The 21,758-nt window shown below is 43.4% G+C and overlaps 1 protein-coding gene across 1 annotated transcript in view; it reads left to right on the top strand.

Annotated features, from left to right (window-relative positions):
• Nucleotides 1–5,634: 5,634 nt before the first annotated feature.
• UTP14A (UTP14A small subunit processome component) overlaps nucleotides 5,635–21,758 on the top strand; it is a gene marked incomplete at both ends in the record, with an annotated part of 28,513 nt that continues 12,389 nt past the window's right edge. Inside the window, 11 exons of the mRNA XM_080719150.1 lie at nucleotides 5,635–5,660; nucleotides 6,831–6,906; nucleotides 8,240–8,310; nucleotides 8,758–8,822; nucleotides 11,676–11,818; nucleotides 12,114–12,269; nucleotides 18,941–19,060; nucleotides 19,160–19,254; nucleotides 20,263–20,386; nucleotides 20,465–20,542; nucleotides 21,222–21,609. Coding sequence (XP_080575276.1) covers nucleotides 5,635–5,660; nucleotides 6,831–6,906; nucleotides 8,240–8,310; nucleotides 8,758–8,822; nucleotides 11,676–11,818; nucleotides 12,114–12,269; nucleotides 18,941–19,060; nucleotides 19,160–19,254; nucleotides 20,263–20,386; nucleotides 20,465–20,542; nucleotides 21,222–21,609 — 1,342 coding nt within the window. The remainder of the gene's footprint in view (nucleotides 5,661–6,830; nucleotides 6,907–8,239; nucleotides 8,311–8,757; nucleotides 8,823–11,675; nucleotides 11,819–12,113; nucleotides 12,270–18,940; nucleotides 19,061–19,159; nucleotides 19,255–20,262; nucleotides 20,387–20,464; nucleotides 20,543–21,221; nucleotides 21,610–21,758) is intronic.

Below are 21,758 nucleotides of genomic sequence, written 5' to 3'. Positions count from 1 at the left end.
GGTCTCACTAAGTAGCTGAGGCTGGTCTCAAATCACGATTCTTCTGTCTCAGCCTCCTGAATGCTAGGATTACCAGTGTGTGCCACCATGCTCAGCTTTGAAACAGGGTCTTGCTAGGTTGCTAAGAATCTCACTACATTGCTGAGGCTAGCCTTGAACCTGCAATCTTCCCATTTCAACCTCAAAAGTACTGGGATTATAGGCACATGCAACTGCACCTGGTTTATGTATCTTCTTATTCACCATGATCCAGCCACACTGTCCTTTCTGTTTCTAAAATATAAAAGGCTCTTCCCAAACTGGAGACAGTGGTGCATGCCTATAATCCCAGTATTTAGGAGCCTGAGACAGGAGGATCTCAGGATAGAGGCCAGCCTCAGCAATTGAGCAAAACCTTGTTTCAAAATAAAAGAAAAAATTTAGCCGGGCGTGGTGGCGCACGCTTGTCATCCCCGCGCTTGGGAGGCTGAGACAGGAGGATCGCGCAGGTTCGAAGCCAGCCCCAGCTACTTAGTGAGTCTCTTAGCAACTTAGTGACATCCTCTTTCCAAATAAAAAAAAATATATAGGTCTGGGAGTATAGCCCTGAGATAGAAAGCCTCTGCATTCCACCCCCAGTACCACCAAAAAATAAAAAAAATAAAAATAAAAATAAAGGGCTGGGGTAGAACTGGGAGGTAGAATGTCCCTGGATTCAATCCTCAGTACAAAGAAAAAGAAATCCAAAGTCTTCCCAACTATGAAGGTCTGGGTACACATTTTTTTCTTTGCCCTGAACACTCTTCCCCAGTTCTTTGCGAAGCACACTCTTCATCCCTTAGGTCTGAGCTAAAATATTTCATTGACTGTTTCATAATTATACATAAGAAGGAAATGGGGTGGCGATCTGAATAAAACTGTGAGGGAAGAGTTCTTAGGGGACCTGCCTCAAAGCTGTCTTAGCATAGCGAACGTACTGCCTTTACTTAGATCCATAAAAAACCAATGCTTTCTAAAATCCTCTTACTAGTATTTTAGAAAATATTAGGAACACATCACCTGTTCATAAAAATATAATTTAGAGTATGTTGAGGGAAGTAACAAGAGATTCAAAGAGAAAGGAGAGGCTGCCTGAAGAGATTTTTATTTGCACTGGGGTTTGAAATTGGGGACATTCTACCTCTGAGGTATACTCCAGCCCTTTTTTTTTTTATTTTTGGTGGGTCTGATGATGGAACCCAGAGACATTTGACCTCCGAGCTACACTCCCTGCCCTATTTTTTATTCTTTATTTTGAAACAGGGTCTCACTGAGTTGTGGAGGGCCTCACTAAGTCGCTGAGGCTGTCCGCGAACCACGATCCTCTGGTCTCAGCCTCCCGAATGCTGGGATTACAAGCGTGCGCCACCACGCCCCATTCTCCAGCCCTTTTTTTAATTTTTATTTTAAAACAGGGTCTTGCTAAGTTGCTGAGACTAACATTGAACCTGCAAGCCTCCTGCCTCAGCCTCCCTAGTACTATGGAAAATATTTTTATTTTATCTTGGTGATAAGGGTCTATTTGCCTCTTTTAAGTAGGGGCACAATGTGGTACAATTACATGATTGTATGAATAGAGATAAAAGACCAGTAAAAAAAAAAAACATAACATTTATTGAGCATTTGATGTACAACTATTCTAAGAGTTTCCCACTTATTCTACTGTTTTATGTTTATTAATCCATCTAATCCTCACAACTACCCAATGTATTATTATTATCATTCCCATCTTAAAGATGAAACAAGGACACAAAAAGTTAAGTGACTGCTGGGCGTGGTGGCGCACGCTTGTAATCCCAGCATTTGGGAGGCTGAGACAGGAGGATGATGGTTTGCAGACAGCCTCAGCTACTTAGTGAAGCCCTCTGCAACTTAGGGAGTCTTTGTTTCAAAATAAAGAATAAAAAATAGGGCAGGGGGTGTATCTCGGAGGTTGAATGCCCCTGGGTTCCGTCCCCAGACCCGCAAAATTAATAAATAAATAAACAAATAAATAAATAATGGGCAGGGGGTGTAGCTCGGAGGTTGAATGCCTCTGGGTTCCATCCTCAGACCCACAAAAAAACAAAAACAAAAAGTTAAGTGACTTACTCAAGAATTACAAAGCTAGAAAGTAACAGCTAGCTTCAAAACTCATGCTATTCATCAATATGTTACATGCCTCCCATTTTCTCTAAGATTACAACAAATCACAAGCTTGAAATTGCAAGGGTCTGAGCTAATGCAATAGCAATAATGGTGGAAAGAAGGCGACATCTGTGAGGGAGAGTCAGGAAGAAAAAAGTGATGATGTGAGGGAACAAACATAGAATATGAGGGAGAAGGGAATCTGAGATGCTCTTAGACTTCTGACTTGATTGGGTAGTTGATGGGCCAATCATAGAAATAGGAAATACAAAACTCTGGTGGAAAAGACAGAAATTACTGGTCACTTCATGTTTGATGTGCTTGGGGGACAAAACGAATGGTCAGGAAGCAATTACAGATACTAATCTGGAGCTCAAGAAAGAGAGCCAGGCAAGAAGTATGGATGTTGGAGTTTACACACAGGCAATTTCATTTAGGAAAAGCATGGGAGATACATAAAGAGGACTGAGAGCAGAATTCTAGGGAACATCCTCTTTTAGGGAATAAATACATTAAAAGCATCCAGCAAGCCAGGTGTGGTGGCGCACGCTTGTAATCCCCGCGCTTGGGAGACGGAGACAGGATTGTGCAGGTTCGAAGCCAGCCGTGCTGGCTTAAGAGACCCTGTTTCCAAATAAAAAAATATAAAATAGGTCTGGGAGTGTAACCTGGAGGTAGAAGGGTTTCCAGGAACCCCAGTACCACCAAACAAAAAATAATAATAAGCATCCAGCAGAGAAGATTGAGGAAGGTGGTCATAAAGTTAAGATATCAAGAGAAAATAGCCCTGAAACCCCAGGAAAGAGTTTCAAAAACCCCAAAAATAAAGTAAGCTCTACGAAGCCGAGGAACACATCTGCTTTGTTCACCAGTATATCCCCAAATACCTAGAGGCCTGGCACATATGGCCAAAATATTTCCTTAATTAATAAGAAAACAAAACATTAACAAAACATAAAAGAAGAGCCGGGCGTGGTGGCGCACCCTTGTAATCCCCGTGCTTGGGAGGCGGAGACAGGAGGATCACGCAGGTTCGAAGCCGCGCTGGCTTAGGAGACACTGTTTCCAAATTTTTTAAAAAATGTAAAAATAGGTCTGGGAGTGTAGCCCGGAGGTAGAAGGGCTTCCAGGAACCCCAGTACCACAAAATAAATAAATAAATAAATAAGCAACAAAAAATAAAATAAAATAAAAATAAAAAATAAGCAACAAAAAATCTGAGAAGGCAAAGACAGAAAAATTCTGGGGGTTTTTTTGTTTTTTGTTTTGGTTTTGTTTTGTAGTGGGGATCTTTATTTTGAAACAGGGTCCCACTGAGTTGCAAAAGGTTCTACTAAGTAGCCAAGATTGTCCATGAACAGGGATCCTCCTGTCTCAGCCTCCCAAATGCTGGAATTACAAATGTGGGCCATCACGCCTGGCTTCTAGCACTCTCTCATTTTGAAATAAAGTCTTACTAAGTTGCTGAGGATGGCAGTGAACTTTTGAACCTCCTGTCTCAGCCTCCCAAATACTTGGATTACAGGTGTGTGCCACCATGCCTGGCTAAGTATCCATTTTCCTTAGCAACCTTGAGTGTCACTGATGATCCTGTCCAGAGATTTCAGTGAATAGTGGGGCAAGCCGGGCGTGGTGGTGCACGCTTGTAATCCCAGCATGCTGGAGGCTGAGACTGGAGGATCGTGGTTTGCGGACAGCCTCAACTACTTAGTGAGGCCCTCTGCAACTCAGTGAGACTGGTTTTAAAAAAAATAATAAAGAATAAAAAACAGGGGCAGGGGGTGTAGCTTGGAGGTCGAATGCCCCTGGGTTCCATCTCCAGACCCGCAAAAAAAAAAAAAAAAAAAAAAAAAAAAGTGGGGCAAAACAAAATGAGAATGAATTAAAAGAATAAATGACAATAATTTTTTTTGTTTTTTGGTACTGGAGATTGATCCCAGAACATCTACTTCTAAGCTACACTCCAGTCCTTTTTTTTTTTATGTTTTGTTGTGTGTGTGGGTTGGCGTGAGGATATACTGTGGATGGAACCCAGGACATTCTACCTCTGAGCCACAGGTACAACCACAGCCCTGTTTTTTGTTGTTGTTGTTGTTGTTGTTTTTTTTGGGGGGGGGTCTGGGGATGGAACCCAGGGGCATTCAACCTCCAAGCTACACCACCTGCCGTATTTTTTTATTCTTTATTTTGAAACAGGGTCTCACTGAGTTGCAAAGAGTCTCGCTAAATAGCTGAGGCTGGTCAAAAACCTGTATCCTCCTGTCTCAGCCTCCCAGGTACTGGGATTACAAAAATGCTCCACCAAGCCCGGTTTCCTATATTATTTTTATTATGTAATAAGGTCTCACTGAGTCGCAAGGGAGCCTCGATAAATTGCTGAGCCTGTTCTCCAACCTGTGCTCTTCCCATATCAGCTTCCCAAGTGCTAGGATTACAAGTGAGCACATCACGCCTGGTGACAAGAGTGTGTGTGTGTGTGTGTGTGTGTGTGTGTGTGTGTGTGTGTGTAGGGATAGAATGAACTCAGGAGCATTCTAATCCTGAGCTACATCTCCAGCCTTTTTAATTAATTAATTTTTTTTGCATTACTGGTGATTGAACCCAGGGGCATTCTACCTTGAGCTATACCTCCAGCCCTATTTTTTATTCTTTATTTTTGAAACAGGGTCTCGCTGACTTGCTAATGCTGGCTTTTAACAGGTGATCCTCCTGTCCCAGCCTCCCCCAAATACTGGGATTACAGGCGTGGACCACCACGCCGGGTTTACTATTTTAATAAAAAAAAAAAAAATGGGGGGAGGGGCTGCGAGTGTACTTCAGAGGTAGAACGCTGGCCTAGCATGCGTGAGACCCTGGGATCCATCCCCAGCACTACAAATACATACTATCTTCAAAGTTTCTGGAAGATGAGGAAGTGTTGCCACTGCCACAGCCCATTCTTGGATGAAATTGTTACGCAATATCAAGAGGCACGAGCGCAAAAGGAATTATTCCTAAAAATGAAAAGAAACTTGCTTTGTCCGTCGTCGAGTCTCCGGGGCCGATCGGGCATAGGCGGGCCACATCCTGGGCATTGGTTAAAGCCTCGGGCTGGCCAATGATTGGCTTGTGTGACGCTTTCAACCGGAGCCCTTGGGTTTAGAGGAAGAGGAGACAATGAAGGCTCGACGAAGGCTGGTCGCCTTCGGCCGGGCCACCTCGGGCCGCGCGGGAAACGCGGGCGGCTAGGGAGACCCCGCCTGCGCTAGGGAGAGACGGGGCGGTGAGGAAAGGCTAGCCCCTCCCACCGACCAGCCCTCGCCTCCAGCCTCGCGGTCCGGCGCAGGAGCTCCCGAAGGCACTCCGACCTCCCCGGCGCCTCGACGGAGCGGAAGTGACGTCGCTCGTCGCGCGCGATTAGCGGAAGCAGAAGTTGCTTTGCGGCCGGCACGGAAATTGCTTTCTTTTCGGCTTCCGCTCTTAACCCATGTGAGAAGTAAGGCTGCTGCGATGAAGGCTCTCCGGGCTGCAGAGGGGTAAGGGGGAAAAGGGAAGAGAGTCTGAGGACTCTTGGGACGCCGAGTTTCCCGGCCTTTAGGAAATGCTACTCGTCTTTTAACAAACAGCAGTCGTTCCCCTCCCAGGACCCGCCCGTAGTTACTCTTCTGAGATCCATCCTTTAAAGCCGTTTAATTTAGTTTGATCCCTCCATGCCTCAGCTTTTTTTTTAGCTGCATCCCTGTTGTTCGGGATTCAGGCTTTTTCCTCAGCAACGAAGTTAAAATGTTTGACTTTGCTCGTCACGTGACCTCCTTTCTGCCGCTGCCGGATTTAGCCCTCGGTGCTGGCGGTACAGGAGTTCTATTGAAATTACCCACATTTCCGCTTCTCTGATGTTTTATGGATTCCCCCATATGGAGACTAAATGTCCGTTTGGTGATGTTTACTCTGCAGATACCGAAGTATTCTATTAGGTAATACTAGACTCTAATTTGTTTTGGGGGTACCAATCTACTTAGTTAAGTACTTCGCTCAGCAAGCCTCAGGGAAAGTGGCTTACTCGCTTCTCCTCCATTTCTGAGACCAAATGATTCAGATGACAGTTTGGGTAGGTTACACCTGTTAAAGTGCCAAATGTGTGGAGGGTGCATAGAAATAATGATCGGGAGCTGGGCGTGGTGGCTCGCGCATGTAATCCCAGCATTTGAGAGGCTGAGCTAGGAGTATCCGGGTTTTCGGCCAGCCAGCCTCGGCTATTTAGTGAGGCCCTCCACAACTTAGATCCTGTTTTCAAAATAAAGAATAAAATATTGAACTGTGGGTATAGCTCAGAGGTGGAATGCTCCTGGATTCAATCCCCAGTACCACACAAAAAAAGAAAGAAAAAAAAATAGTAATCGTGAAAGTGCTTTCCCTTAAGACCCAGGGTGCCTTAATTTTTTATTGGTGCATTGTAGGGTGTTTGCTACTACCCTACCTAGTGTCATTTTTATAGCTTCTCAGTGGCCAATGCAGTGCTAATCACTGAAGATCTTTTTCATGCAATTTTGTATTGCTATCACCAAGTGCTCTTACTTGGAGGTGATGCCTGATTGAGGTGTACGTTTAACTGCCCCCCTTTGTAACTCTTCCAAGGGATCAAACCCAGGGCCTCTAACACTAACAAAGTGCAAATGTTTATATTTGTTTCCTTTTTTTTTAAACAGCCTATTGGCTTTGAGCCAGCAGGAGGAGCTAGTGGATCTGCCAAACAACTATCCCTTGAGTGCTAGTGAAGATGAGGTGGGTGACAACTGCTAAACTGCCCTCAGAATTAGGGTACACAACACATTCCTGGTAAGGAAAAGGTTGGCGACATTATATATAATTGTTCCAGTCTCAAATAAAGCCCAGTTATTTCATTTTTCACCTAAAAGACACTGTATGAAGTGCCATGGAAGTTGAAGACTACATTAGTTGCAACCTTCAAGTTGCTTAAGTATAGTTCTTTTTGTGTGTGTGTGGCACTGGGGGTGGAACCCAGAGGCTTTCTACCTCCGGGCTATACTCCCAGACCTATTTTTGGAAACAGGGTCTCGCTAAGTTGCTGAGAGCCTCACTAAGTAGCTGAGGCTGGCTTCGAACCTGTGTGATCCTCCTGTCTCAGCCTCCCAAGTGCGGGATTACAAGCGTTCGCCACCACGCCCGGCAAGGATAGTTCTTAAGACCAAAATACATGGTCTTCGTTACAAGATTTCCTGAGCCTGGACTTTTGTAGTATTTCTAATTACCTTACTAACATCCATATCTATATTTTTTCTTTTTAATTTTTTATTGATGCATTGTAGTCATACATCTTAATGGGGTACAAGATGGTAGAGGCATGCATGCATACATCACTCATTTAGCCCTTTCTCAGTTTCCACCCCATTCCCTCCCTCCTCCTCGTGTTTGCTTAGTGATTGACATGTCTGGGAATCTACATCATGTACATTAGAGAATTTCCCTCTTTCCCCTCTCATCTCCCTCAGGTCACTTTATTTGCTCCTCTATGGTTTCTCCATCTAGAGTTCCTCCTATGACCCATTTTCTCCCTAGCTTCCACATAAACTGGATCTCCAACAAAAGCTATAGGAGTTTTAAATCTGTTCTCCTCACAGAGGTATTTAAATTTTTTCTTGGAGGGTGAAGCACATAGAAAATCCATTTTAATAATGAGGGGTTTTTTTGTTGTTGTTGACTTTTGTTGAGTATTTCCTCTTGGGAAAAGCTACCTTGGTAATTGTGGCTATGACTTAAACTATATGCCAGGGTCTTTGTGCCGGATCACACTATTTATTCTATTTAGAAACATCATTCCCTTTTCCTCAAAACAAGTTAGGACAAGCATAGCATTAGCTCTCAAGTTACTAATGATCTATCTTCTGTATAATGAGGGAGTTTGGATTTTGAAGCAATACTTTGAGCTTGGGCTGGGATGTTTGCACACCAAACCACATCTGATTCACTAGTTCTCCAAGTTCTCCACTGACCAGAGTAGCCAAAGATTTTACGTAGGCCTGAGTTTCCATGTTGTCTTCCCCCTACCTTGCGCTACCCCTGTCATTGTTCTGATGGTTTTTCCTTTTTTGTTTAGGGGGACAGTGATGGAGAGAGAAAGCATCAAAAGCTTTTGGAAGCAATCAGTTCCCTTGATGGAAAGAATAGGTAATGTTTCCATCAATTTGGGTAGTTTATAACTAGTTGATTCCCTGAGACTTCTCTGCAACTACCATTTATTGACTTCCTAATGCAAAGATCTTAACAGCAGCAGCTAGTTTATAGTAAGCATTATAAAATTGTTGTTAGCTGTTGTCCTTCTTGCTATTATTATGTTAGGCCTTCAAGCATTGGAATCCTTATTTAATCTACACTTAAAATCCTTTAAGCCATTGAATTGGCATTATTTGTTCCTGTTAGAGATGTTATGAGGGACTGAGTCTGCATAAAGAGATGAGATAGTAGGTTTATACTATCAAATCCAGGTTAGGAACAGATGTATGTGTTGCTTTGTGATAAGCTGACCCTAGAAGCAAATAACATGCCTTTGAAGAAAGAAATACTTGTTCTCTCCAAAACGGATCCATCTCTCTATATCATTTTTCCTAATTTCAGGTGTAAACGGGCTGAGAGATCTGAGGCTAGTCTGAAGGTATCCGAGTTCTATGTCAGTTCTGAAGGTAAGTTGAACAAAGGTAGATATCTGTAGAGCTTGTGGGATTCCAAAAGCATAGTGGTCACCTTACATCACAAGAAGTCTTTTTGATGTGATTAATGCATCAAGCCATAGATGCTTATACATGAGAGTGAGTTTAGAAAGGTGATCCTCTATTTCTGAAAGAAAGCTCAGAAGGCTAAGATCAGGATCTTCTGTGGAGCTTGACTGTATACTTCTGGGATACAAGAATATGAATGAAGACAGATGTCTGGCTTAGTCATACTTCATATTTGTGTAGGTCTTTAATGTTCATGATTTCATTTGTATTCGGATTCTTTCAACACTTAGGACAAGCAGATATTCTCTCTAGCTGGAGTTAGAGTCAAGTTAGGTACTCAAAGGCCTTCAACTAGTACAGCGTTCTCAACTTTTGTTGCGGGGGTGGTTAATGAGGATGGAACCCAGGGACAGTCTACCTTCGAACCACACCGCCAGCCCTATTTTATTGAAACAGGGTCTCACTAAGTTGCTGGGGCTGGCTGCAAACTGTGATCCTCCTGTCTCAGCCTCCCAAGTACTAGGATTACAAACATGTGTCTCCATACCTAGGTCAACTTATTTCTTTATTACTCCCCTGAAAAGCTTTTTCAGGCATGTTTAATTGACTCTGCCTCCCCTTCCAGGAATGAGATTTGTTGGACACAGTTGAGCCTTGGGGAGGCACAAAACTCAATAGTATCTACTCTGTATACTCTGTAATATCACTTACCCCCACCACAAGAACTAATTTACACAACCTAGGTGGGTGATGAAGGGACAGTATTAACCCTTTTGAAAATACATGATCTAAGCTGGGTGTGGTGGCACACACCTATAATCTCAGTACTTGGGAGGCTGAGACAGAAGGATTACAGGTTCCAGGACAGCCTCAGTAATTTCATGAGGCCTTCTTCAACTTAGTGAGACTCTATTTTAAAATAGGGATGGGAGTGTAGCTCAGAGGTAGAATGCCCATGGGTTCCATCCCCAGTACACTGGGGGGTGGGAAGAGAGGATAATGGTGCTCACTTTGATAGCACATATACCAAAATTGGAATGATACCGAGATTAGCATGGCCCCTGCACAAGGATAATGCACATATATGTGAAGCATTTCATATTTTAAAAAATAAATGAAACAAGTTAATGGGGACTGTGTTCGTGCTCTCCCCTTAAATAAATAAATAAATAAATAAATAAATAAATAAATAAATAAAACAGTAATGGAATAAAGTGACTAAGTTACTACATTGGATTGATTGGTCATAAAAGGTCCTTGAAGAGGCAGAATTGAAGCTTAGATTTCAAAGCTACAAAAAGAAGAAAATCCAATCATGCAAAAATGGGAAAAAGCATTTCAGGCAAAGGAAACAGCTGGTAGAAAGACTTTAAGGAAGAAACAAACAGGAGGGTGGAAGATTAGGAAGAAGGGAAGTGTGACTAGGGCATAGTGGTATGGTGTGAAATTGGAAAGGCAGACGGGAATAAAATTCCATAGGGCTATGTTCTTTAGGTTGATTAGGTTACAAATATGATGGGGAGCCATTGGAGAATTTCCAGCAGAATTGATGACATGACATGCTGTAACATGTTTTGTGTGTGTGTGTGTGTGTGTGTGTGTGTGTGTGTGTGTGTGTGTGTTCCAGAAACTGTCTACCACTGGGTTACACCCCAGCCTTTATTTATTTATTTATTTATTTATTTATTTATTTATTTATTTGCGGTTCTGGGGACACCCCAGCCTTTTTTAAATTTTATTTATTTTTTTTTATTTTTATTTATTTATTTTGCGGTTCTGGGGAAGGAACCCTGGGGCATTCTGAGCGACACCCCCAGCCCTATTTTTTATTTTTTATTTTGAAGCAGGGTCTCACTGAGTTGCAAAGGGCCTCACTAAGTAGCTAAGACTGCCTGCAAACCGCTATCCTGTCTTAGCCTCCCAAATGCTAGGATTACAAGTGTGCTCCACCACGCCCGGCTTATTTTTTATTTTGAAACAGGGTGGCCTGTTTCAAGACCTGAGGATGGTCTTGAACTTTCAATCTTTCTATTTCAGCCTCCCAAGTACTAGAATTACAGGTATGCACCACCACACCCTGGCTGTAATAAACATTTTGAAAAGATCACTTTGGTTGCTAGGCAAATAATGAAGTGCAGTGGGGAGAGAAAAGCAAATGACTTATCTCTTGACTAAATAGTTTTCTCCTCTTTTCCACCATGCTCCCTATTATGTTTGGAAATATAGAAGAGAGGATGTTGCTGTGGCTAGGAATAGGGGATTGAAGTAAGAATTACTCTGCTTCTCTACACATTTTGTCAGCCTACAGTTTCTATTAAAGCTGTTCCCTGTGTTAAGATTTTGGAGCTTACGGTGGTGCACACCTGTGATCCCAGCATTTGGAAGGCCAAGACAAGAGGATCACAGGTTCAGAGCCAACCTTGGCGGCTTAGTGAGGCTGTAAGCAACCTAGCAAGACAGTTTCCAAGTAAAGATAGTGGGCTGGAGGTGTAGCTGAGAGGTAGAATGCCCTGGGTTCAATCCCAACGCCACAAAAAAGATTTGGCAGCCGGGCATGGTGGCACACTCCTCTAATCCCAGTACTTGGGAGGTCGAGACAGAAGGATCTCAAGTTCAAGACCTGCCTCAGCAACTTAGTGAGATTTGCAGCAACCTAGTGAGACCCTGTTTCAAAAGAATAAAGATTATAAGGTGGGAAGGCTGGGGGCATAACTCTGAGGTAGAATGTGCCTGAATTCAATACCCAGTACCGCCACCACAACAACAAAGATTTTGCCTTGTGTCCCAGTCTAACCAGAAAGATTGGCCTTCTTATAGGATCGGGAGAAAAACTGGTCCTTGCAGATCTACTTGAGCCTGTTAAAACTTCATCCTCATTGGCTGCTGTGAAAAAACAACTGAATAGAGTCAAATCAAAGAAGACTGTGGAATTGCCCCTTAACAAAGAAGAGGTTGAACAGGTAAGTTATGGAGAAAGTCGTCTGATGAAGGGAAGAAATTAAATTGACAAGGGAAAATAGGGCAATAGAAAGAGGAAAGGGGGCTAAAAAATGGGAGAAGAACTTAGGACTTCCCCTCCATGGATAAGATTCAGAATAAGCTAAGAACAGTTGCAGTCCATAGAAGTAAATAAGATTTCATCTCTAGCATCCTGATGCTTTTCTTGGTTAAGAAACATTGCCTCCTTATCTTGTTAGTCCTTTGAGTTTGATGCGTAATCTCATATCTCTCTCTTATGTACTTTCCCTGCTCCAGATCCACAGAGAAGTAGCATTCAATAAAACCTCAAAAACCCTCTCCAAATGGGACCCTATTGTTCAGAAGAACCGGCAGGCAGAGCAGCTGGTTTTTCCTCTGGAAAAGGAGCAATCAGCCCTTGTTCCCATTGAACATGTGTTCAGTAGCTGGAAAGTGAGTACAACAAACTGAAACGTAACCTGTGAACGTGAGATTGTGCAACTTGGAGGTCTCAGTGTCTGCCACTGATTTGAAGGAGTATGTTAAGTCTAAATGCCAGCCTTGGTCATTTTAGTTTACTGGATAGAGAGGGGCAAAGGAAGTAGCATATCTGTATTGTCAGTCATGTGATAGCCAGTCATATAGCTGCTCTATAGTAATTTTTCATTCGTTTATAGTATGCAGCACTGCACTGTTGATTTCCATGGTGAAATACCGGACTGCCAAGATGGGGGGGAACAGACTATATTTTCTTCTTATCTCCTAGTTTTGTTGCACTGCCAGGGATCAGACCCAGTGCTCCGCACATGATAGGCAAGTACTGGGTTGCGATTCCAGCTCTCTTATCCACTGAGTCTTTTTTCTATATGTGCGGTACTGGGGATGGAACTCAGGGATATTTTACCACTGAGCTATACTCCCAACCTTTTTTATTTTTGCTTTTGAAACAGGGCCTCACTGAGTTGCTAAGGTTGTCCTTGAACTTGTGATTGTTCCTGTTTTAGCCTCCCAAGTACTGGGATTACAGGCGTGTGCCGCCATGCCTGGCTCAGGTTTGTTCAGTTGTTGGCTCTTTTTGCGGTACTGGGGATTGAACCCAGGGGCAGTCTACATCTGGGCTATACTCCCAGCCCTATTTTTTTATTTGGAAACAGGGTCTTGCTAAGTTGTGGAAAGCCTCACAAAATTGCTGAGGCTGACTTTGAATCTGCAATCCTCCTGTAACAGCCTCCCAAGTACTGTACTAGGATTATAAGTGTGCATCACCTCACCCAGCTTGTTCACTTTCTTTTTGTGTGTGTGTGTGTGTGTGTGTGTGTGTGTGTGTGTGTGTGTGTGTGTGTTGGTGGTGGTGGTACTGGGGTTCCTGGAAGCCCTTCTACCTCCGGGCTACACTCCCAGACCTATTTTATACTTTTTTTTATTTGGAAACAGGGCGTCTTAAGCCAGCACTTCAAACCTGCGCGATCCTCCTGTCTCCGCCTCCCAGGCGCGGGGATTACAAGCGTGCGCCACCACGCCTGGCTTGTTTACTCTTTCTTATTTACTCATTTATACTAGAGATTGAACTCAGGGGCCTTCTACCTCTGAGGTATGTCCTCAGACCTATTTTATTTTTATTTGGAAAAAGGGTGTCACTTAGGTTGCTAAGTGTCTCACTACTTCCTAAGGTTGGCCACGAACCTGTCATTTTCCTGCCTCAGCCTCTCAAGTACTGGAATTATAAGCATGTGCCACCATGCCCATTTTTCTCGTTCTTAAAATAGCACTTAAACCACTTTCTCATCCTAGGGAAATGAGGAACTTAGTAGAATTGATGGTGATTTGATGAGGCTATATGAACAAGATAACCCACAATTGCTTATAAAGGAATACCACATTAAAATATAACATATCAGCTGTGAATGGTGGTGCACGCTTGTAATCCCAGCATTTGGGAGACTGAGATAGGAGGATCGCAGTTCGAGGATAGCCTCAGCTACTTAACACATATTGCTGGTAATGACTAGAACTTTAGCTAGTAATTCATCATGACTGAGCTGTGAGGGAGAAAAGTATGATTTAGAACTGAGTTTCTGAGACACTGATGCCTACAAAGATTTTATCTGTCTGAAGAAAGGATAATCGTGAGTATGTATATTTGGTGAGTCTAATACTGCCAGTTGTTTATATTATGACGTTATTCTTTCCATTTTATTGGCATTGGAATATGTTTTCAAATTACATAGTGATGATAGTAAATGATGGGGTTGAGAATGGAATGGCAGTTATCCTCTTGGTAAAATTAAAAGGTGGTAATACAATCGGGCATGGTGGTGCACACCTGCAATCCCAGTACTTGGGAGGCTGAGACAGGAGGATCGCAGGTTTGCGGACAGCCTCAGCAAGTAGTGAGACTCTTATCAACTTGGAGATACTCTTTTTCAAAATAAAAATAAATCAGGCTGGGGGTGTAGCTCAGAGGTAGAAAGCCCCTGGATTTGATCCCCAGTACCAAAAATCTACCTCCGAGCTATACCCCCTGCCCTATGTTGTTTTTGTTTTGTTTTTTTGTTTTTTGTGTTTGTTTTTTTTTTGGTGGTGGTACTGGGGGTGGAACCCAGGTGCTTTCTACCTCCGGGCTATACTCCCAGACCTTTTTTATATATTATTTGGAAACAGGGTGTCACTAAGTTGCTGAGAGCCTCACTAAGTAGCTGAGGCTGACTTCGAACCTGTGCGATCCTCCTGTCTCAGCCTCCCAAGCGCGGGGATTGCAAGCGTGAGCCACCACGCCCGGCTTTTTATTCTTTATTTTGAACCCGGGTCTCACTGAGTTGCAAGGAGCCTCACTGAGAAGCTGAGGCTGGCTGTGAAATGCGATCCTCCAGTTTCAACCTCACAAATGCTGGGATTACAAGTGTATATCACAACGCCCGACTATATGTTTATTTTGAAACAGGGTCTCATTAAGTTGCAGAGGGCCTCACTAAGTAGCTGAGGCTGTCCGCGAACCACGATCCTCCAGTCTCAGCCTCCCAAATGCTGGGATTAAAAACATGCGCCACCAAGCCTGGCCTGAACAACTGCTTTAAAGCAGCTAGCCTAGCTGGGTACGGTGACACACCCCTCCTTGTAGTCCCAGTACTTGGGAGGCTGAGACAGGGGATCGCAGGTTCAAGGACAGCCTCAGCAAGTAGTGAGACTGTCCTCAACCTAGTGAGACCCTGTTTCAAAATAAAAATAAATAAGCTAGGGTTGTAGCTCAGAGGTAGAATTCCTCTGGGTTTAGTACCCCCCAAAAGAAATAGCTAGCCTACTTTTACAGTACACCATTATAATGCTATGGAGTCTACAGTGGGGTGATCTATCTTAAAGAAAAAAGTAAAAACTGGCAGTGCCTGAATCTTGAATAGATGCCTTTTTTTTTTTCTTTTGATGGTACTGGGGTTCCTAAAACCCCTTCTACCTCCGGGCTACACTCCCAGACACCTATTTTTTATATTTTTATTTGGAAACAGGGTCTCTTAAGCCAGCACGGCTGGCTGCGATCCTCCTGTCTCCGCCTCCCAAGCGCAGGGATTACAAGCGTGCGCCACCATGCCCAGCTATACTTCTCTGTGGTTTCTAAAAATTCATGAATGATAGGGGTTTTTTTTGAAGATTTAAAGATGTTTATTAGAAAGATAGAAATACAGCCCCATGCCAAAATGGCATGGGGGGGGTGACTCGAAATAAATACGCCCTGAATGATAGTTTTTTATGTGGCAGAAGTTGAACTAATTAAAGCTAATCAAAATTAATATTTCTTAGCCAGGCGTGGTGGCTCATACTTGTAATCCTAGTACTTGAGAGGCTGAGACAGGAGGATCTAGTTTCGTGGGCAGCCTCAGCTACACAGTGAAGCCCTCTGCAACTTAGGAAAACCCTATTTTTAAAAAATGAGAAAAAAATAGGAGTAGGGGTATAGCTCGGAAGTAGAATGCCCCTGGGTTAAATCCCCAATGCTGTGAAAAATAAAAAATATAGAGCTGGGGGTGTAGCTCAGAGATAGGATGTCCCAGGTTCTATCCCCAGTTCTGCAAATAAATAAATATTTGTTGCTACAATAGCTAGAAATTGAGCAAATAGTCGCTTATTGTGGGGATAAGGTATTTTCTGATGTTTTTGAAGGCACTACCATTCTTTCTAGAATGCTTCCTTTTTCACATGAAAAAGAGATCAGGTATAAAGTGGCTGCAGAATGAAGGGGGAGACTTTTGGAAAAATTAAAAGTAATAATACTATTTGCAGGATTCAAAATTTAAAAGTAAGCCAGGTGTTGTGGTGCTCCCTTGTAATCCCAGTACTTAGGAGGCTGAGACAGGAGGATCAGTGGTTCAAGGACAGCCTCAGCAAGTAGTGAGACTCATCAACCTAGTGAGATCCTGTTTCAGAATAAAAATAAAATAGGTCTGGGGACATGGCTTGGAGTTAGAAGGCCCCTGGGCTCCATCCCCATTACTACACACAAAAAAATTAAAAAGTATGGAAGATAACAGTGACAAGTCTGATGCCACTCTGACCCTCATCTACTCATTTTTACTCCCATGCCCATCCAGAAGTAACCATTTATATAAATGTCTTTTCTTTTTATTTTAAGATTTTATTTATATATCCTTATTTACCTCCTTTTTTAATCAGAAAAGTAATATACTACTACATGCTTTTCTGCACCTTGCTTTTTCCAAATGACAGTGTAATCTTGGAGACAGCAGGAAAATGATTAAAGACAACATGGTAGCAGAAGATGATGGTGCACGCTTGTAATCCCAGCATTTGGGAGGCTGAGACAGGAAGATCGCAGTTCAAGGACAGCCTCAGCTACTTAGCGAGGCCCTTTGCAAACCAGTAAGACCCTATTTCAAAATAAAGAATAAAAAATAGGGCACGGGGTGTAGTTCAACAGTACAAAAAAAAGATATCTTCAAAAAAGAGATAGGGCTAGGGGTGTTGATTGGAGGTAAAATGCCCCTGGGTTCCCTGCCCAGTACCGTGAACAAAGAGAAAAAAAAAATAAAGACAAGATGGTGGTGATAGAGGTTACACTAAGAATGGCACAACCTTTCAAGATGGAGTGGGGCTCAGTTGCTATACTTTGACAAGTATGCTGTGCCATTCATCCATTCTGTGTGTGGGTGGGGGGTTCTGGGGGCAGAATCCAGGGGCTTTCTACCTCTGGGCTATACTCCCAGACCTATTTTATATTTTATTTGGAAACAGGGTCTCACTAAGTTGCTGAGAGCCTCACTAAGTAGCTGAGGCTGGCTTCGAACCTGCGCGATCCTCCTGTCTCAGCCTCCCAAGCGCGGGGATTACAAGCCATGCACCACCACATGCAGCTTTTATTCTTTATTTTTGAAACAGGGTCTCATTGAGTTGTAGAAGGCCTCACAAGCGTGCGCCACCACGCCTGGCCTTTTGTATCCATCCATTCTAAGATTTAATTTTGAGAAATTGTACCAGTGTGGTGCAGAGAGGTAAGGAAGTTCTTAGTTCAGGTTGCATTTGGGCTAGCAACTCCTAGTTCTCTCCTTACAACCTAGAGTGTAAAATATCGAGGACGGGTATACACTAGGATTTCTGGAGACTGAGAATTAAAAGGTCTTTACTGTAGTTTTAGTCCAGCTTCCTAAAATTCATTTACGCTAGTTGAGAAGAGTTATATGGGATGATGCATGAGAAAGCATATGTAAACAGCAAAGTCCTAGAAATGGTGTAAGCTGACCTCTTCTATCCCCCCTTACCAATATCAGTTTGTTTGTTTGTTTGTTTGTTTGTTTGTTTGTTTGTTTGTGTTTGTTTGTTTGGGTACTGAGGATTGAACTCTTCAAACTATACCTCCAGCCCCATTTTATTTTTATTTTGAAACAGAGTCTCCCTAGGTTGAGAAGTCTCACTACTTTTGAGGCTGACCTTGAACCTTGAGGGGGGTTGAATTTTAAACTGGGGGGGGGGTGCTGGGGATTGAATCCAGGAGCATTCTACCTCTGAGCTACATCCCCAGGCCTTCTGTCTCAGCCTCCCAAGTACTTAGGTTACATGTGTGCTCCACCACACCCAGCCTTTAGTTTTTGCTTCGAAATGGGACTTTCTTAAGTTGCTGAGGCTGGCCTCCAACCTGCAATCCTGTTCCAGCCTCCCAAGTACTGGGATTACAGACCCGTGCCACCAGTCCCTAGCTAAAATTGGAAATCTTTAGAAACTGAGATTATGAAGACACTCATTAAAACTGATCTGACCCAGGGTATACAAACTGACTTTATTAAAAGTTAAGTTGAATTTTAGCCTGGAGCAGTGGCGTACACTTGTAATCCCAGTACTTGGAAGCTGAGACAGGAGCATTCCAGGTTCGAAGCCAGCCTCAGCAACTTAGACCCTGTTTCCAAATAAGAAATAAATTCCAGCTTGGAGGTAGAATGCCTCTGGGTTCAAGCCCCAAGTTAAACTTTTTTTTTTTCCTTGTGGTACTAGGGAATTGAAACCAGGATCATTCTACCTCTAAGGTACATCCCCAACCTGATTTTTTTTTCTTTATTTTGAAACAGGGTCTCACTAAGTTAGAGAAGGCCTCACTAAGTAGCTGAGGCTGGCCAGGAACCCAGATCCTCCCATCTCAGTCTCCCAAGTACTGAGTTACAGGGGTATTCCACCACACCTTTTAACAGGAGAGGATTGCACAGGTTTGAAGCCAGCCTCAGCTACTGAGTGAGGCTCTCAACAACTTAGTGAGACCTTGTTTCCAAATAAAGTGTAAGATAGGTCTGGGAGTATAGCCCAGAGGTAGAAAAGCTCCTGGGTTCCAACCCCATTACCACCAAAAATAAAAAAATTAAAATTAAATTGGGCTAGGAATGTAGCTCAGAGGTAGAATGCCTCTAGGTTCAACATTTTATTTTTTTTCAAGTAAAAAATTCCTCAGAATATGGCTTTACCTATACCACTGAACAGCCAGAATAGAGCCTTCTTCTCTTGCTGTAAACAGTCAATCCTATCTAGTGTCTGATTCTAATTATAGTTTCATAAATTAGGCAGGCATAGGGATGTAAAGTGAAAGAGCTGTAAGAGAATGACCTAAGATTTGGGCTGTTTGTTACCTTCTTAAGGGAAGAACCCCCCTGGAACAAGAAGTTTTTAAAGTCCTTCATAAGAACAAGCAGCCAGTGACAGACCCTTTACTGACTCCTGTGGAAAAAGCCTCTCTCAAAGCTATGAGCCTGCAAGAGGTGAGTTTCACAGGTGTCTTGACACAGCTCTCCAAGCTGTGCTTCTCCCAACATTTTCCCTCAAGCCCAGGAGTCACCGTTAAATGTCATTCATTGTAGGCCAAGATTCGCCGAGCAGAGCTTCAGAGAGCCCGAGCTCTGCAGTCTTACTATGAAGCTAGGGCTCGAAGAGAAAAGAAAATCAAAAGTAAAAAGTAAGGAGGCCCTGGGTCCCCTAGGAGAAAACAATGCAGCTAATCTTGAATTTTTGGGAGAGAAGGGTGTGGGTGTGTTTTGCTGGTAATTGAACCCAGTGGCATTCTACCTCTGAATTATACCCTCAGCCCTATTTTTATTTTTTTCTATTTGGAAACAGTCTCACAATTTGCTCTTGCTAGCTTTGAACCTGTGATCCCCCTCTCTCCGCCTCCCAAGTACTGGGATTATAGGTGTGTGCCATGATGCCTGGCTTGGAGAGAACCTTTGACGTAACATGTAAAAAGGGTCCCAAATAAGAATGACTAGCCTTTTTCCCCAAAAAAACTTCATATAGTTTTGTTTGTTCCAGTAACACCCTCTCCCCTGGCTTTGGCTTTCATGCTTGACTTTATTAAAAGGACCGTTTGGGAGCCGGGCGTGGTGGCGCACGCTTGTAATCCCAGCATTTGGGAGGCTGAGACCTGGAGGATCGCGGTTCACGGACAGCCTCAGCTACTTAGTGAGGCCCTCTGCAACTCAGTGAGACCTGGTTTCAAAATAAAAGAATAAAAAATAGGGCAGGGGCTGTAGCCCGGAGGTCAAATGCCCCTGGGTTCCATCCCCAGACCCGCAAAAAAAAAAAAAAAAAGGACCGTTTGGTTATTTTCCACTCCTTGCAAGGCATCACACAGCTGTTCTGCGGTATGAGTTTGGGCCATTTGATCTTCTTTCTTGCTTGATTGCCTCTTTGGAACTTAACTCTGTTCCCCCCTCGGGCTACAGAATCAGAGGGACTCTTTGCTTTGCAGAAGTTGGCTCCTGGGGGTTGGCTGCAAGGACCAAAAAAACATGCCCATCTACCAGTCCTTAGGTCCCAACCTGGATGCCTACCATCAGCTGCTGCATGATAGCCATTCTCTTCCCTGAACAGGGACCTCCTTGGATAGCATGGGCACTTTTGCATATAGCGTCAGTAGTTCAGCTAAATCTTGAAGCTCATCCACCTTCGCCCTCTTCTCCTATAGGTATCACAAAATTGTGAAGAAAGGAAAGGTCAAGAAAACTCTAAAAGAGTTTGAACAACTGCAGAAGGTCGATGTGGCTGCTGCATTGGAAGAACTGGAAAAAATTGATAAGGCCAGAATTATGGTAAGGCTGCCTCTTGTCTCCCACCCCTTTGAACCACCTGTCCCTGGATACTAAAAGCACTCTATCTTTCCTTTGTAGGAGCGAATGAGCCTTAAGCACCAGAACAGTGGGAAATGGGCCAAGTCAAAGGCAATTATGGCCAAATATGATCTGGAGGTAAGAGACCATCAGAGTGAGAGAAGAGAAAGGATTGGAGGAAAGAAAGGAAAATCAATCCATAGGGATGCTAGCAGAACCATAGTTGGGGGAGAGCTATGAGGATGGATGGGAAACCAGGAATCTAAGAAGGCGTCCAAAAAAAATCTCTTAAGGCAGAGAAGAAAATGACCAAAAACAAGGTGGAAAAGGAGAGATGAGAGGGAATCAGCATTGAAGGCAAAGTCCAGTGAAGGGAGGAGAGGGAGCTTTTTTGTAGAGAACAGTAAAAAAAAATTTTTTATTGGGTTAAATAGAGAATAGGCAGTTTTAAGAAATGTACAATGGCTGGACGTGATGGTACACACATGTAACCCCAGTACTTGGGAGATTGAAGCAGGAAAATCACAGGTTCAGGGACAGCCTCAGCAAATAGTAAGATTCTCATCAACCTAACTAGACGTTATTTCAGAAGAAAAATGAGATCAGACTGGGGTTAAAATCCAGATGCAGAATGCTCCTGAGTTCAATCCCCAGTACCACAAAAAAAAAAATAATAAAGGATTGGGGATGTAGCTCAGTAGTAGAATGGCCCTGGGTTCAATCCCCAGTACCACAGGAAAAAAAGAAATGGACGAGGAAAGGTGTAATTGTGGTCACTAATAACAAAACTGTCTCATGCTGTGACTCCTTCCTCTAGGCTCGCCAAGCTATGCAAGAACAGCTGGCTAAGAACAAAGAGCTGACAAAGAAACTCCAGTTAGTATCCGAGAGTGAGGAAGAGGAGGAAGGCATAGGGGAGGAAGACCCCCTTGTCCCTGATGTAGTGAATGAAGTACAGATAAGTGCAAAAGGCCCTAATCCCTGGATGCTCAGAAGTTGCAACCGTGATGCAAAAGAGGGTGACAGCCACACAAACTCCAAACAGCTGCCTGAGCCTATGGCCCAGGAGTTTTCTGAAAATGAAAGAGATGAAAGACCAGCAGCAGAAGAAGTTTTGTCGAAAGAATTTGAGGAAAGGCAATCCTTTAGGAAAAAAGCTGAGCTCACCCTGGAGGCTGAGCCAGTGGGCAGCCAAGAAACAAAAGGTGAGCTGTGATAAAATAGAAAGGACAGCTTCATTTTTGATTGCTAGGGGTGGACCGTGGAGAGAAAAAAGTGCCCACACACACACACACACACCGCATCGTGATTAGCCTCTGGGGATTTTAAAGAGTTGAGTGCACTAGGTCCCTGA

This window comes from Muscardinus avellanarius, assembly GCF_963383645.1.
Source record: "Muscardinus avellanarius genome assembly, chromosome: X".
Classification (NCBI taxonomy): Eukaryota; Metazoa; Chordata; class Mammalia; order Rodentia; family Gliridae; genus Muscardinus; species Muscardinus avellanarius.
The sequence above is the reverse complement of the archived record's forward strand: the minus strand, read 5'-3'. Positions and strand labels throughout refer to the sequence as shown.